This window comes from Rattus norvegicus, chromosome 3 (assembly GCF_021556685.1).
Source record: "Rattus norvegicus strain SHRSP/BbbUtx chromosome 3, alternate assembly SHRSP_T2T, whole genome shotgun sequence".
Classification (NCBI taxonomy): Eukaryota; Metazoa; Chordata; class Mammalia; order Rodentia; family Muridae; genus Rattus; species Rattus norvegicus.
The window spans coordinates 127,256,950-127,274,061 of record NC_141536.1 but is presented as its reverse complement, the minus strand read 5'-3'; the positions used below and the strand labels follow the sequence as shown (position 1 = coordinate 127,274,061).

Genomic DNA, 17,112 nt, shown 5'->3' with positions numbered 1-17,112 from the left:
TGATGCTAGTATGAGGCGGGGGGGGACGTGGGGGGGACCACTGTGGTGCCTTCGCAGACCCAGCTGAGCTGGTAATACAGCAGCGAGCCATCAATGAGAGTTTAGTGAGAAATTCTATGTTTTCTAAAATGCAATAAAGACCTTATTTGGTGTGAGAAAACAACGCCAGCAATCTCTCAGCCGTGGCAAATCAGCTCAATTACAACAAATACACGTTTATTTCAAGCCAGGAAATGGCGTGGAAATTGGAACAAAGAAAATTTGAAAATGAGGAGACATTAATATTCAATAGAACACACACACACACACACACACACACACACACACACACACACACACACTAGGTTGCTGAAAATAATCACGTGTCACCAAAGGTCAGACATGCCCATTCTCAAAGTTATAGCTGCTTGCTGAGTGGCTCACAAGAGGTAAGAAATCTAATAATGAAAACTTCCAATTAGTCACGAAAGCTGCTTTTACCAGCTGCCTCCAGTGAAGAGGGTACTGAGCCATCAGGGCTCAGGCACCACCTTGCATCTGTGGAATTCAAATAGAAATCTCTCTCTAGTCAACAAATCCATCCAGGAGCCTGTCAGAATTGCCACATGCACTTAGTCAGTGCCATTCATTAGAAGACCAAAGCTCTGAGGACAGGCTCGTTCATTCTTCTCCATTCTCAGAGGCTTGGGGGCTCCTGCTCTTAACGGCAAAATTTAAGAATACACAACTGTCCCACCCCTTTGTGACTATGGCCAAGAAGAAGCCTTGGGTTTAGGATGACAGCTTTGACTAAAATTAGTGATGGAGTAGTTTCTCTTTGGAGCGTCAGGTCTCTTCTGGTCTCTGTGGTTACCCTTGCGTGAGTACCATTCCCATCAGCCATAGCTTCCACTCACCTGGACATTTTGTATGAATCACCTGGGAAGCTAACTCTGAAACCTAGTGTCTTCATCAGCTTAAGAATTTCAAAACATTAGCTCTGCTCAGAGGGAAATAAAGACTGGTCATGGGGTCACATCTCTTTAAAGTATCTATGCTTTAATGGGAGACACTAGGAGTATCGCTTTAAAAACTTTGCTACTGGACTGAGCCAAATGGACAGTGACTTTTGGAAGGAGTCCTCTATCTCAAGACATACCTCAGATCCTACTACACATGGTTACCATTTTCCAAGATATCCCAGATTTCATGAAGGGTTGTCCACAGCTGAGACAAATGGTCAACATGAATTTTTTATCCTCTAAACTGACAGCACAGAAGGATAGCCATCACCCAAGACAGACAGACAGGCAAGCAGGCATGTGTGTGTGTACACACACACACACACACACACACACACAGAGAGAGAGAGAGAGAGAGAGAGAGAGAGAGAGAGAGACTTAAAAGCTATTTCTAAGTGCCCTTTAAAAGAATGATGTCACATATCTTTAAAAGAAATGTCAATTCCCTTCTCCTTAATATATCCCCATATCCATGTTTGTTGGAAAGTAATATCTGAAATTACCTCTGGGGAAGGCATTTTCTAAAAATATCCTAGCATGTTTGTCTAATCATTCCATAAATATTTATCAAGTACCATACTAGGCTCCAGAACGATTTTAGTAATTAAGAGCTTTGTGGTTCTTGCCTTGCTCTCGTGGCTACTGCCAGATGAGAGCAGAGTTTTAGGAAGGAACTCTAGTGGCAGGAAAATTGGGATTCAGTTTTCCAAGAGTTGTCATATCTCCAAATTATGAATTTAAAAGGTAAAATGTCATTTCTTTCAGAGCATTATAAGCATAAGTATTATCTGCAATAAAGACTGCTAGCATTTAGCACTATATCTTATGTTTCATCAAGTACATGTAATCTTGTGAGATTTTGAATATTTCATGTGCATTCATGTCACCATGCATATGTATGCAGTGTTTTTACAGCTTATTAGATTGATTTTACTGAGAACTTTACATGAACCCCTTGTGATTTTTCCCTTTTTGCTATTTTTCTCAGGGAATGCTTTTGCTAGAGTGAAAATTGGAGATTACCATTACTATGGCTACGGGACTAAGAAGGACTATGAAACAGCAGCCACACACTACAGCATCGCAGCAGACAAGCATCACAGTGCGCAAGCCATGTTCAACCTGGCATATATGTATGAGCACGGCTTGGGGATTGCACAGGTAATGGGACTGGTTCGGAGCTAGTCATGGCGGCTGCGTGAGAAGGAGCAGTTTCTAACTGTTAGGAATCTCAATGTAGAAGAAGGAAGCGAGCCCCTCTCCCTTGTGCTAACACATAAAACTGTACATTACCTTCGTCTCCTCCATTTATACCACAGACATAATCAGTGAGTAAAAGAAACCTAACTGGGGCCAATCCACGTCATACATTCCTCATCTTCCCAGCCCATATTTTGGTAGTGAGTCCTGTCTGCACTTCCTCACTGCCAGGACTTGATACACTAACCCCTTAACTGTCGGTTGTAACAGCAAAGTGAAATGAGGCCCGGGCGAGAGATGTGTTGACCCAGAAACACCTCACAGAGCAGCTAATATCTTCATGACACCGTACTGGGCACTCTAGAGAGGGAGGCCTCAGAGACTACATCTGGCTTGAGGCATATTCGTTAAGGAAACCATGCTAACACTGCAGGTGCTGGTGGGGAAAATCCCTTAGTCAGCGGGAAGGATCAGGGAGAAGATGATGAATTATGAGTCCGAAAGGCAGAGGGTGGAATGTAGGCATGTTAAATGCCAATATTAACCAATTTTGGTTAGGTTTGAGATATATGTCAATTGTGTGTATGTGTATGTATGCATATGTTTGTATGTATGTGTATATGTGTATGTGTATATGTATGTGTATGCATAAGTATATGTATAAAATCTTGCTAATCATACAGCCATTTGATGAGGTAAACACTCATTGCTTGTTGAGTACATCAGGAGTCCACACTGGCAGAGATCAAGTCACTTGGCCAAGTGTGCAGAACTCTTTAGTATTGGATCCAGAAGGTTATGCAAGACATGTTTGATCCCAAGCATTTCAGGGAAAACAGAAAGAAAGGAAGAAAGAAAGAAAGAAAGAAAGAAAGAAAGAAAGAAAGAAAGAAAGAAAGAAAGAAAGAAAGGAAGGAAGGAAGGGAGGGAAAGAGGGAGGGAAAGAGGGAGGGAGGGAGGGAGGAAGAAAGAAAGAAAGAAAGAAAGAAAGAAAGAAAGAAAGAAAGAAAGAAAACCTTAATGGGACCGACAATGTGTCATTCCTAGTGATGAAGCAGGGTTCTCCTCAGTGTTTATATTCCCAACTGTTTCTAGAGTGAAATACTGTGGCGCCTATCAGCTCTCCGTGCTTTCTCCTACAGTCCAGTAATACAAGCAATTGAGAATGATTGGTAGGGAGTTTCCTGAGAACCGCTGATCCAGTGAGCTCTCCAGCCAAATGCTTCCTCTTCAGGCATGGACGGCCCAGTGGAGCAGACCCCACTGTCTTGTCCTCCCTGCAGCCTGCCTTTACCCAATGAGTTTTCATCAGCCTCAGCACCCTGAACAATAAAATACCAACTCCAAATTCTGCCCCTATGAGCATATGTTAGCTACCGTTGATTGGAAAATGGACAGGACTGAGCGGCTAAATTGGATAATTCTCTGGATGTCACTTACTGAGCCTCCACCTCCCACTGTCACCCACATCTGCGAAATGGAACTAATGATACTCAGGCTACCCCAGCTTACAGGATTACAAGCAAGCCTATGTGAGAAGGCTTTGTAGTTAAACAGTCTGTGGAATGACTGTCATTTAGATCAGAAGGGAATTTTAACAGTTGCTGAGGTTTCAATAAGATCACCGTTTTTATTCATAATTCCTCATAAACTCATAACCATAACCCAAGAGAAGCACTGTTTGACCCCACTCAATTCTTCACCTCAGTTAGCTCTCCTACCCCCCAGTGATTCAAAAAAAGGACTCAATCTCCTAACAACCCCATCCTCACCACAGTGGGGCCATTTTCACCTGCGTCCCTGGAGGCAGACATGTGGTCAAGACTGCAGGAGAGGACATGATGTCTAGGGCCCAGCTGTCAGACCAGACTGGATACTTTGGTTCTCCTTCAGAGTCTCCAGCGCACCTCTTTGCTGGGCACTTCCTTCATGATTCAGATAGCAGCTGTTGGGACATCCATTTTACACACAGAAGAGCTAGCTGCCTGCTCTTCTCTCTGCCTACTTTTCTGTTCTTCTTGCCAGGTTCCTCTTAACTCACAAATTGCTCACTCTGGTCAGTTTTCTTCACATAAGGTCTCCTGGGCTTTTGTCTTTTTTGTTTGTTTTGACAGAAAGTGTCTACATTAAAAACCAGAAGTGGGGATAGAGACAAATAAAAACCAGACAAAGAGAGAAACGGATAAAAGAAACCAGGGCTTATTCAGACCTAGATACCAGGATGTCAGGTTTAGCTGATGAGAGTTCCCTGGATTAGTCACCAACTATTTAGGGCAAAGTTTATTAATTTCACTATCTCCCAGCCAAATTAATAAAGTGACTAAACTTTCAGAATAAGCACCCCGATGAGTTCAAGCCTCAAACTTATTCCAAAGGTGGGGGAGGAGGAGGAGGGGGAAGAAGGAAGAGGGAAAGTATGAGGTGAGAGGGGGAGGGGAAAGGAGGAAGGAGAGGGGGAGGAGAGAGAGGAGGGTGAGGAAGAGGATGATAGCCCTTCAGCTATTGTAGCATTTCTTCAATACAGCACTTCACAATCCTCACTACCAAGCCTCGAGCAAACCAGTGAGAGAAATGAGTGTTTTATCATTTCCAGGGGGTTTCTGAGAATGAAAGAAGGTTGGTGGAATCGTGTCTTGTAAACCCTTTGCATTAAAGGGATGAAAAGCGAGCTACAAACCAGATTCTTGTGGAATCAGTGTAAAAATGTGAGCTACTGAGCTGAGGTGCTTCTCTATGAAGCTAGCAGGATAAGTCGCCTGCGGTACCTTAGGCCATCTTGTTGTCTAAATCCCTTCTCTGCAAGAGCTGTGAATATAGCCCCCCCCCCCCCACATGCTCCTAAACTCCCAAGAATGACAAACCAAAGAACAGTTCTTCCAAAGTTCCCCCTGGGGAACTAATGAGTTTTGGAGGGCTTTACTTATAGAGCTTGTGTCAGGAGTTACTGACAGGATGGTGGATGGCCCCAAAGCAGCCATGTTAACAAGTTTTCATCCAGCATAGTTAACTTCTCCATAGATGAAAGGTGGATCTCCTTCCCCTCATCCTCCCATAAGCTCTAGTGCCACCCTGAAACCACATGCAAACAGGACAGAATTGCAGACAAATGGTTGTGAGATGATTGGATACTGAACTGAAGGCCTAATGACCCTCCCCAACTCCTCCTGCTCTGTGGAAGCATCAACAGTCTACAAGCCCAGCTGTAAGCGGACTCAGCTGACCTGATGAAGGTGGTGGTGATTTTGCTGGGAGGATGGTGCTGATCAACATGCCTGGAGTAAAATTAACCGGGAATGTGAACTTAAAAACATAAGCTAACAAGTTATGAGGATTCTTTGTCAGTTTATATCTTAAAAATTATTTCAGGGGGCTGGGGATTTAGCTCAGTGGTAGAGCGCCTACCTTGGAAGCGCAAGGCCCTGGGTTCGGTCCCCAGCTCCGAAAAAAAGAACCAAAAAAAAAAAAATTATTTCAGAAGCTTCACCATGAACAAATCCTGCTGTCCATTCTTCCTGGCCATTCCAATTGTCTCTACCCTGGATCAGTCTGAATTTTTTTTTCTTTTCTTTTTTTTTTTCGGAGCTGGGGACTGAACCCAGGGCCTTGTGCTTGCTAGGCAAGCGCTCTACCACTGAGCTAAATCCCCAACCCCCAGTCTGAATTTTTGACCACCATAGTCTATTGTGAAGGTTATTTGGTGCCTTCAATTCTGATGTTCTCGCAATACATTTCTACTAAATACTTCTGCCTGTTAGAATCCTACAATTGCTAGTCCTTAGAATAATAATGGAGGAATGCCTGCCAAGTCAGACTACATTTCCCAGCATCCGTTTCGTCCATGTGTCCTGTACTCACAGCTTAAATGAAAGGTGCTATTTGTACTAAGGCAGACAGTAAATAAATGGGGCTTCACCCTAGTTGCTTTGCACTTTGTTGTTGGAACACAGCAGAAAGAAGCAGAGGCTGTAGGGTAAATGCAGGACCACTTAATGGAAAGAGCCAAATTCCTTAATTACCATCAAAGAAAGTCCTCTGTCAACCAGGATCATCCCCGTTAAAATGATGACTAAAGTTAAAAACAAACTCTTCAGTATTGTGTCCCTGGATTCGGAGAGTTGATTTGTTGCAAGTGTTATCATCATCTTAATACTACTTCATCAAACACTACTGTGTTATTGTTGATAAAGTATAACTCCCTCAAACCATTACCTCCTTACTCTCCCCATCCCCCAAAGACAATGCTGATAGACAAAAACACAAATTGAAATCCTCTTACTAGCATTATAAATCCTAGACTTCTTACTTTAAATTCGTTGGCTTAACTGTGTTTGAGAATAGCCTTATATGCCACCTTTCTTCTAAATATATTCTAGGCTATATATTCCTTCTCTTCAAAATCCTTTGAGATTTTTTTCAGGTCTGAATGCTATCTACTTCTAGAATGACATGTTATTGCAGTCTACCTTTCATTCACATGTTTGTGTACTGCCAGGTGATTGTTCACATTGTAAAGTAGTGGGCTTGGTTCTAGGGTCATGAACAAAACAAAAAATCATCTCCAAAGGCATTTATACCACCTCTGGAAAGAGCATACCATGTGCTAGAAAGGATGGGTGTGAACTAGTGTCAGTAGTTAGCTCACCGCAGCAGGGTTATGAGTGAATTTTCTTCCTATTCAGTTCTATAATACCGGAGTTTTCCCAATTTCCATATGATATATTCATAATTAGAAAATGAAAAAAAAATCACTCAAACATCCATCTTTTCGTATGGACTATTTTTTTTTTCGGAGCTGGGGACCGAACCCAGGGCTTTGCACTGGGTAGGCAAGCGCTTTACCACTGAGCTAAATCCCCAACCCCACGGACTATTTTTATTATAAGGAATTTTGAGCGATATAAAGTATTCGGGCCTGGAGAATTCAAGTGCCAGGCTTCCTTCTTGGAGAAGCCGGCTGCCTCTTTGACCTGTAGGAAACTATTTTGAACATAGACACATATTAATCAGTACTGTGGCACAGCTGATAGTTTAGTTGGAACATGCTACTTAAAAGGAGTCAGAGACAGATTCACTTAACCTAGACTGCTGAATTTCAAGTAAAATAAACTCCCATGCATTGCACAAAAGTTACCACTAAGTGGATCGGGTAGAACCTCTCGTTTACTGAATCCTGGGCATCCTTAGAGCAATATATATCAAAAGAAAAAAATTTTTTTTACTTTAGTGGTGCCAACATTATACTAGATAAGGTCAAAGAACGAGGAGTCATTTCTCGATTTTTGTGAGTACATGGCGTCAGAGAACAATTTTGTGGAGTCGGATCTCCTTACATTTTAATGTGGGCTCCATGTTGCCAGTCATTAAAATTCAACAGATTGTTTTGGGACAAATCTTCCCAGCAACAAAGAAAATAGATGTTGTCAACCCTGATCTGTGCCATGAATTCCAAGACTTTTCTGTGTGCTCATAGGCTAGTAGTAGCATGAAGCTTCTAACAGCCGTGTCAGCCCACACAGGGAAGGCATAGCAACTCAATCAGCTGCTTGGAGCTAGGCAGCTTTTGTCAACCGTTGCAGTTTCACATGACTAAAATCAAGGCAGATTCTTGCTGGAGACGGTGGGGAGCTTATTAGGGTTGTTAATGAAGTTAGTGCCCTGAAGTTGTTAAGACCAAGCTCCCCGTTTCCTTGATGGCTCTGAGTTGCTTCTGATTCTTCCCATGTGATCACCACCTCCACCCCACACACACCCACACACAGCCCAACAACCCCACACACCCACACCTCAACCACCCTAGAGCCCCACAACCCCTACCTCCCTGTGTAACAAGTTGTTTGTCCCATAATTTTAATCTTCCTCTCCTGCTACATCTGACTTTCATCTGCCTTTAGCCACAAGATGCTTGGCTTATTATATGGAGTCCATGTAGAGTCGAGAGAATCTATTTTAACGCCTATAACTTTCTATTTTCAAAATCGCCCTTGCTATATAGGACATGATATAGCCCCGTCCCATTCTGCCCATCAAACATAAATTATAGTATTTCTAACAACAGTTTCTGTTTCTTGAGACTCTGTACCTGATGAGGATGGGCTGTTTTCTTTCTAGGACATTCACTTGGCCAGAAGATTATACGACATGGCCGCTCAGACAAGCCCAGATGCTCACATACCCGTGTTCTTTGCCCTTATGAAACTGGAAACTATGCATTTTCTCCAAGATATCCTGTTTTTTAATGTAAGTTTATCTCAAATAAGATTTTTCAGAAACTCTGAAAAACTCCAAAAAGCTTGGGACAAAGTGATGAGGATTAGCGAGGGAGTTAACTTTCCTTTGATGAGTGGAATGCAGAATCTTGTACCTACCACACAGCCATTCTTACTTGCTGAGTATGTGTTGACACTGTGGAGTACAACCAGTGAATTAATTCAGCAGACACTCTTTCCAACACACTCTATGCTGAAAGCCTTAAGCAGAGATGGGATATATATATATACTTGTTCAAAACATAGCTCTTGCCATCGAAATCTGAGGCTGGTAAGCAGATGGCAGGTGGCAAGTGACAACACAAAGAGCTGTACTTCTTAAAAGCAGAAATTAATTTTTTTTGGAAACAAATCCTTATGACATATCCAAGGCTGACTGGGAAGTCACCGTGCAACCCAGGCTGACCTCAAATTTGAGACCCTTCTGCCTTAGGCTTCCAGGTACAGAGATTACAGGCAAGTGGCACCATGTCAAGCTAAATTTTGAACTTGAGGTTATTCATACTTGAGTTGATAATTAAGCCCATGTGTGGGCTCTACTCTGAAATGCATCCCATCTTCCAAGAAGGAGGGGAGCAGGGTCTTGCAAGTAGGGTGGCGGTGGTGGGTCTGGGAGGAGAAATGGTTCTGACCACCACGAGCTGCGAGAATTGCCTTCTTTTTTGACTGAATGACTCTTGCCAGCAGTTTACCACGAAATGGAAATGGCTGAAACTGGACAGCACCATTGGACCATACTGGGACTTATTAGTGATTGGCCTAATTGTTGTTGTGCTGATCTTCCTGCTTAGAAACCACCATAGGTAGGCTCTGGACCATCAGGAAACCTACTCGTAGCTTCATGCTGAGCTATCCTAACAAATAAAGAGTTTCCTCATCCAAATCAAAAGTCTCTGTAGATTTCCTACACAGGCTGCGATGGAGAGTGGACAACGCTTAAGAACTTCCCTTAAGATGCAACTCCAGACTTCCTGCTTCGTTTAGGGGCCACATCGGGTTGCCAAGGACAGGTCATCTAAGACATTGTCGAAAACTTGTCATCTTGGTGATCTAGTCCTGACCTCTATAAAGGTCACCATCTTTGGGTTATAACAAAGGTGCCATCCCCTTTTGATAGAATAAGCTACTTGTTTTGACTCTAAAAGTGAACAGAAGAGTGAGTTCAGGGAAGATGGGAATAAAGATACCTGAGAAGATGACAAATAGATATTGCACAAATAAATTTCACAGGGATTATCTCAGGAGCAAACTGAAGTCCTGACGAACACCGCACTTCACTGCAGGTCATGGTTTAGCTTTCCTGGCTCCCAACAGGTAAGTCAGGGGCCTAAGATCAAGCAGAGAGAATTAGTAGATAAGGAAAAGCGACAGGCCCATGACCTATGTTGAAGGCTAGGCTTGAATCTTAGCTCTATAACTCTCTAGCTTTTTTGACCTCTTTGGCTTCACTTTCCTGATCTGAAAGACAAGGAATAAACAAGCAAGCAAACAACCCTATCTCAGACAGCAGGCATGAAAATTAAATGAAATAATGTCTGCACATAGCATAGCAAATGTCCTGGACCTAGGACGTACATCATAAATGGTAGGATTGGGGGTTGGAGAAATGGCTCGACAGTTAAGGATACTTGGCTGCTCTGCTAGAGGACCCTGGTTTGATTTTAAGCACCCATGTGGCAGCTCATAAGTATCTGTAACTCCAGTCCCAGGATATCTGATGCCCTATTGTGGCTTCCATGGGCACAGCATGCATATGGTGCAAAGACATATATAAGCAGGCAACACACACACACACACACACACACACACACACACACAGGTAATTTTAAAATAAATACATAAGTGAGTAAATTTGAATATAAACTCATGGTGAAGAAGCCGGGCCTACTGATATGCACCTGCAATCATAGCACTTGGGAAGCTGAGGCATTGAAGTTGTCAATCTGATATGAATAGTGACGTCAAAACCCTCTTCAGCAACATAAGGGGAGCCTATTTGAAAACATAAGAGCCAAAACAAACCCTTGAATGATTTGGAATGGGGAGAGGGTCAGCTGAGTTGATTGTCCAACCAAAATGCTGAGTGCCAATATGAAAAGATCCACTTTGGTACTTTATAATCCAACACAGTCATAATAAGAGTTTGCTGTTGTTGGTTTCAATGATGTATCAAACAGTAAGAGAACCTAGAAGAATTTGGAAAACAGGCTTTAAAAATGGCATGTTGACATGTCATTGAAATGTCCATTTCTGGGCCTCTTCTCAGGTGCCACCACTGAAGGCAACTCAGGAAGGTAAACGACAGGGTGAAGCCTCCCTCTAGAAAACTACTGACATGTTCCCATTAGGACAAGATAGTATTCTGTACTGTTCTCTACATTACTTAACAGAGAGCACACAGACCCACAAGCCAGTGCACAGAGAGACTATCGATGAAGTCTAAGAGAAACCATTCAGTTAAAATCTTCCTAACAGCAGGCAAACCAGATGAAGCTGATGACCACAGAATAAGCTAAAGTCATCTGAGCATCCAGAAAACAAAATATTTGCTTTGCTACATCAGTCACGGGACTGCTGGGACCTGGCTCCTGAGAATCAACCAACTGAAGTAGATGCCACCACAGCCAGCATAAAAGGAGCTGAGACTTGGCCAGTGTGCTAACCCAGGGCAAGAGAGAGTGAGGCCAACTAGCTTACACAAAGATCTCAAGCCAAGCAGTGGTGAGAAAGACAGGCCCCACTTCTGAGAGTCACAAACATTTCAAACCTAACCCATTTTCCTTGATTTGGGTTCCCAAACAAGCTAACCAGGGTTTTCAGTGTAAATAGTTTATCTGGTGAGGAATCTCAAGAAAAACAGGCAAGAAGGAAACACTAGGGAGGATATCAAGAGTTACCACCTCTGGTCCCTGGAGCTTAGGGCAGATTTCTGGTACTCTGGATAGAACATGTACTTTTCAGATATTCTGCCTATGGAACAAGGAAGGGCAAGTATTTACCCCAAATCCCAGACATCATGACTGATGGGTTATTTGGGGGAACATTATTGCCAGAGCTTCCACACAGACACAGAGCGGTTAGACAAACCCTTGGACCGAGAGGTTGCCAGCAGTCAAAGCTACCAATTTCACTTTCAAAGCACTTGAGTCAGGACAGCTGTTTTCTGCACTTTTCACTCCTCCAACCCAGTGACCCAATGAGCATTCACTCTGTCCCAGGTACTCTGCCAAGAACTTGGGAAATCAGTAAGAGTCCTGTGTGGTCTTCATCATCAGGAAGCTTGCCATGTATGGCATAAGAGAGAGAAGACCCGACTGTCCATGACTGACACTTCCTCGGGTTAGTTGCCTTTATCCTCCCAGACAGTCTCTGATGTTGTTTTTTTCCTTCCAGTATAATGGACATGTAGAAGGACGATCAGTTTTCTTTTTCAGACAGCATAAAATCCATAGCCGTAGGGCTAGAGACACGGCTCTATGCTGCTGCCTGAGGAGTTATTTTACTCAGACGATCTCGGGATTTCTAACTTCATAGAAAAGAATTCAGAAGGAACCAGTATGAAGCAGCAATAAAATTTGTTAAAAGGTTTTTAACATAAATTTAAATGTGGGAGTTGGGTATAGATGTGAGCTGCTCAAGAGAGAGGTGCCTTTCAGTGTGTCTATACAGACAGGTGATTTTGGTGGATTCTCAGTGCCTCGCTTGAAGGGTTACTAAGGTTCAAATGGGGTCATGGGGTCCTTCTTGAGGTACATTGGATAGGATTATAGCTGATAAGGATATCCTAGATCACTGGGTTCATGGGAGAGGGTGTTTTTATTGTAAACAAGAGTCCTGTGAGATTCCTCAAAAATATTATAAAAAGGAGTAAACATCACATACACTTGGGCCTTAGCATGGCTTATTGCTATTTGAACACTATTAACTTGAAAAGATCTTTATATAAGAATATTTTCCACATATAAGAAACCTTCAGAAGAAATGTTGCTAATTGTGCTGAAATTATCGATTTTTCAGCTAGTGAGAGCTCTCTTTCCTTCCCCATGTCTCCTTAATTTCCCCTCTTTCTATTGCCATAGCCATCAGCAGAGGCTATTGATGGCAGAATTGCTATACTGATGCTACCCCGTGAACAAGTTCCGCCTCTAGAGGAGATGCGGGCCCAGCAGAATGGACTAGCCAATATGAGCAATGTGTCCAGAAATAAATAGAGCTAGTCTTCCGGAGCTGGAACCTTGACAGAGGGGGACAGGAATGTGGTGAATGGTCAGTTCCACCCTATTAGCTTCCCTTTCTCCTTCCCTCCCCACCCCTGGCTCTTCTGTGGTTGAAAGGAGCAGGGGTGGTGATGAGATGGTTTAAGGATGGGAACCATTTCACTAAACTGGCACAGAAGTCATCCTGTAAAGGAGCCTTGTGACATGGAAGTTGCCAGCTTGGTTCTCATTATTCTCTACTAGGAACCCACAGTCTTTGTTTAAGATTTCTCCAAAGCATACACCGAAACAAGAATCTGGTGTAGTAGAGGTCTTTCACCACCTTGGTTAGGTTTATTTCTATTTTGTTTAAGGATACTGTGAATGGGAGTGTTTTCCCAATTTCTTCCTTTTCTCTGACACAAAGATGGCAGATCGAGTACCCTTGGAGGCTCCTTTAGTATCCTTCTCCTTTGGCTGAAGTTTAGGAGGGGAGCTCTGTCCCCCTTTGCACAGTGGGACCTGCCACTCCTCAGCAACTCTAGCCCTGGACATCCAGACACCCACATTACAAATTGGGACTAACCCAAAATGGACAGCTCTAAGTGTTTGACAAATTGGGCCCATTTGGCTCCTCTTATTAATTCTGACTTGGGCCTCAACTAAACCAAGACTCAAAATGTCCTGTTGCATTGCACAGATGTCCTTAGCAATTGTCCTTGATAATTTCAGACTGAGATGTGAGCTGTGGGCTGAACAGCACTGAATGGCTCTGACCTCAGAAACACCAAGAACAATGTTTTGGTCATTTCACTCCTTCATTTTCCAGTTTGCTTAGGAGAGTGTTGGATGAGCTTACAAAGCCGCTAACACTGTATGTGCACAGCCTCACCTCTGAATGGAGAAGGGCCTCCCAACTAATAGTAGGTTGGAGAGAAAACTCTGTTGAAGCCCAAAGAACTGGTGTTTGCCTACCAACAAAAAAAAATGTAACTGTAAGTTTCTAATGGTTCACATTCACAGAAGAAATATGGGGGGTCAGGGGAATCCATTCACGTGTGTGTGTGTGTGTGTGTGTGTGTGTGTGTGTGTGTGTGTGTGTGTGTGTTAGATAGAAGTAACCGCTGGGGAGGTCAGAAATAAAATGGAGGCAGAGATGAGGAGGGACATTTGGGTATCATGCTGAGTTTTGCTTCCTGAGCTTTCCCACCAGTTCTGTCTTCCCTTCAGGCCTTGCTTGGCCAGAATAAATTCTTTTTCCCACAGGGTATTTTGCTTATACATGATTGACACCAAAAGAGTACTCATCTCCTCTGGACACATTGAAAAAGAAGAGGTATCAACCCACATTAAAAATAAATGTGCCGTTCTAACAATAGTTTGTCACTAACAAGAAAAAGCATGGAACTAAAAATATCAATTCCAGTGGAGGTACCAAGGGACACAGCAGGTGCTGATTGGCCTTTCCAGAAGTGCACACCTGTAGCCACCAACTTCCCAGAGCCTCAATAGCTTCTCTGGGGAAACCAGAATTAAATGACTTGAGCATTCTCCAGATAAGGACTTCCTGGCTGGCTCAGAGAGTAGATAAGCAACCTTTCCATGTCCTTTCTTATTTCTGTTCTTTGCTTCTTTCTTTGTTTCTTTCTCCCTCCCTCCCTCCCTTTCTTCCTTTCTTTGCATTTTAAGATAGTATATAGCTGTGTATCCCAAGCTGACCTAGTGGTCTATGCCTCAGCCTCTGAAGGGGGAGGGGTTTACAGCGATGTGTCACTGTCTCCAGCTCTTTTCTCATTCTGTTCTCTTCTCATGTTATTGCCAAAACTACTTTTCATTGTTAGTGCCACAATTTTCACTTTTAAAAGTATTAAAATGAGTAAAAATTAAATTTTACAACTTTGGGAAATCTTTTCTTTAAAAAAAAATTATCTTTAATCTTCTTTTGCTTTCTAGTTGTTATCCCCTCCTGTGCCTCCCTCCAACAGCTCCCCATCCTGTTCCTCCTCAAAAAGAAGAGGAAAAAAAAAATCACATTTGAGTCACCTTAGAGTAAATGACCAAAATAAGAGGAAGGAAGGATGGAAGGATGGACGGAAGGGAGGGAGGGAGAAAGGAAGGAAGGAAGGGGAAAAGCATCATTACTTTTTGTCACTTGATTCGTTCATAATTCAGACTGGAGTGTGCAGTCTTGATTGTGATCAAATCCTATTGACTCTTGTGATCTGTGAGCTACTCTGTTGCTACTCTGGAGAAATGCACTTCCTGTTTCAGATGGGTGGTGTCTGAAGCATCAAATCCTTGGGCAGCTGCCCTGGGCACAGCCCAGTGTCGTCACCAGGCAGCGCCTGCCATGCTCGACTTTGTCTTCCACACCCATGCTCCTCTACCTGAGTAGGCTCTCCACTTACAGGAGCACAAGTGGTCCCAAGAAGAGCAGACCAGAGTGCCAGCAGACCAGAGTTCCAACAAAGAAGGGGCAGGCCAGGAACTCCTCACTGTCCTTGTTGCTCAGTGGGCTGTTTCACAGAGTTTCTGTAGAATGACTAAGATGCCAAGCGTGAAGGAGCTCCGTTTGTCCCCTTGCTAAAGCCTCATCATTAACACATTGTTATTGGCTTCTTTGCCTTACACTTTCCCACTCCTTCACCCTCCACTCCCTCTCCAAATAAACTAACCGGCATTCAAATCCTTGTCTCTGGCTGTGGTTAGAAGGAAACATAAACCAAGACATATCTTAAGGAAGTGCATATCAAACATCTCAGAAAACATTGCGATAGCTGTCAAGTTTGGAATAAGATTTGCTTGTATTTGTACCATGACACACATTCTTGTGGGAGCAGAGAGCAGTTGGGATTGGCTCACCTTGGATTTGTAGCACCAAGGAGTGTGCCTGCATATAATCCATCTCAAAACTTAAATAGGATTCCTAGCTGGTTCCTAAGGTCTTTCAAACATTAAAATAGTCATTCCAAATAATATCAAAGAAAAAACTTGGGTTATGAAAGAAGAATATGAAATAAAATAAGGAAAATAAGCTCTGTTTTCCTTTACTCACAGAACACTCCTGACACCAATTGTGTGAGAGGTTTTCCCATAGTAATGAATCCTTCAACCCTAGGTGCTCTCTGATTCCATTCAATTCTAACACCATCTACCCAGAATTATCTTGTCACTCTATGAACTGAAGGACTCAGTCCCATGAGACTGCCCTGCCCACCACATCCGATACCAGTCAGGTTCCCTATACCAACCTGTCTAACCTGACTACAAGTCAGGGCTTCTCACAAGTGCTTTTAAATGGCTTACAAAAGTCAGTGAAACATTTGTTTGTCAGTTCATTAAGGTATACATTTGAAGATTCTTCTAGACATCAGCACCTCTTAGAATTACAATCATCCTAAACCAGATGCCTGGACACTTGATAACAGACAAAACAGTAGATCCCCAATAGATCCCAGCAACTCTACTGCAGTAGGCCCTGAGAAATGCAGCATAGCTGAAGCACCAAGACACAGATTTTAATTTAGCTGTTAAGAATATTATAGATGTCCTTAAATGGGAAATAATAAAAAATTTCAAGACCCGAAAATGGAAATAGGATCAATAAAGAAAACCTAAACTAAGAGAAATATGGAAATGAAAATTTTAGGAACTTGAACAAAACCTCAGAGCCAAGTCTCTAAATGGAGACTCTAAAAAGAAGGACCTGGGTCGCTGATCCCAGCCCACAGCTCCCTGCTCCAAAATCCTGTGGGAGAGACAGCTTAACACCCTAAGACTGCAGGGCAGGACAGACTGCCACTTCTGCCCACCTTTGCCCACATCCCTGGCCCAAGAGGAAACTGCATAGTGCCTCTGGACACAGGAAGATAGGAGCAGTCAGCTGCAGGAGCTCCAAGGTCCATATCTGCACCCTGATTTAAACTGAACAGGTCAAACAGCTCCCTGCACCCAAATCCTGTGTGGGGGTGGGGGAACTAGACCACATGGTGCACAATCAGAGGTGCAGACACTCCTGTGAAACTAGAGGAGACTACTCTCTGTCCACATCCCGGACTCTAGAGGAAAACACCTTGTGCCATCTGTGCCTGTGGCCCACAGGGACCTAGGAGAAGTAGGGGCAGGACCCTTCTGGTTCCTGCCCACAGGGAGAGCAGAAAGCCAGGAGCAACTACATGCCTAAGAGCAGAACACTCTGTTCCCATAAGTGGCTGAGAGAAAACAGAAAAACAGGTCTCTAGGAGTGCTGACACACAGGTCCAAAGGAGGATCAAGCCACCATCAGAAACAGCAAGACAAGCTAACACCAGAGACAACCTGATGGTGAGAGGCAAGCTCAGGAACACAAGCAACAGAAACAAAGACTACTTGGCATCATCAGAGCCCAATTCTCCCACCAAAGCAAACACTGGATCTCCAAACACACCAGAAAAGCAAGATCTAGATTTA

At 43.3% G+C, this 17,112-nt stretch overlaps 1 protein-coding gene across 6 annotated transcripts in view; it reads left to right on the top strand.

The window, feature by feature from the left end:
- Sel1l2 (SEL1L2 adaptor subunit of SYVN1 ubiquitin ligase) overlaps nt 1–9,350 on the top strand; it is a 136,492-nt gene extending 127,142 nt beyond the window's left edge. For 3 of the 6 annotated variants that reach the window (XM_087652195.1, XM_087652197.1, NM_001014049.1), the window contains 3 exon segments: nt 1,990–2,162; nt 8,310–8,438; nt 9,155–9,350. In XM_087652195.1, coding sequence (XP_087508321.1) covers nt 1,990–2,162; nt 8,310–8,438; nt 9,155–9,274 — 422 coding nt within the window. In that variant the 3' untranslated portion in view covers nt 9,275–9,350. 6 annotated transcript variants of the gene reach the window in all.
- Nucleotides 9,351–17,112: the final 7,762 nt, after the last annotated feature.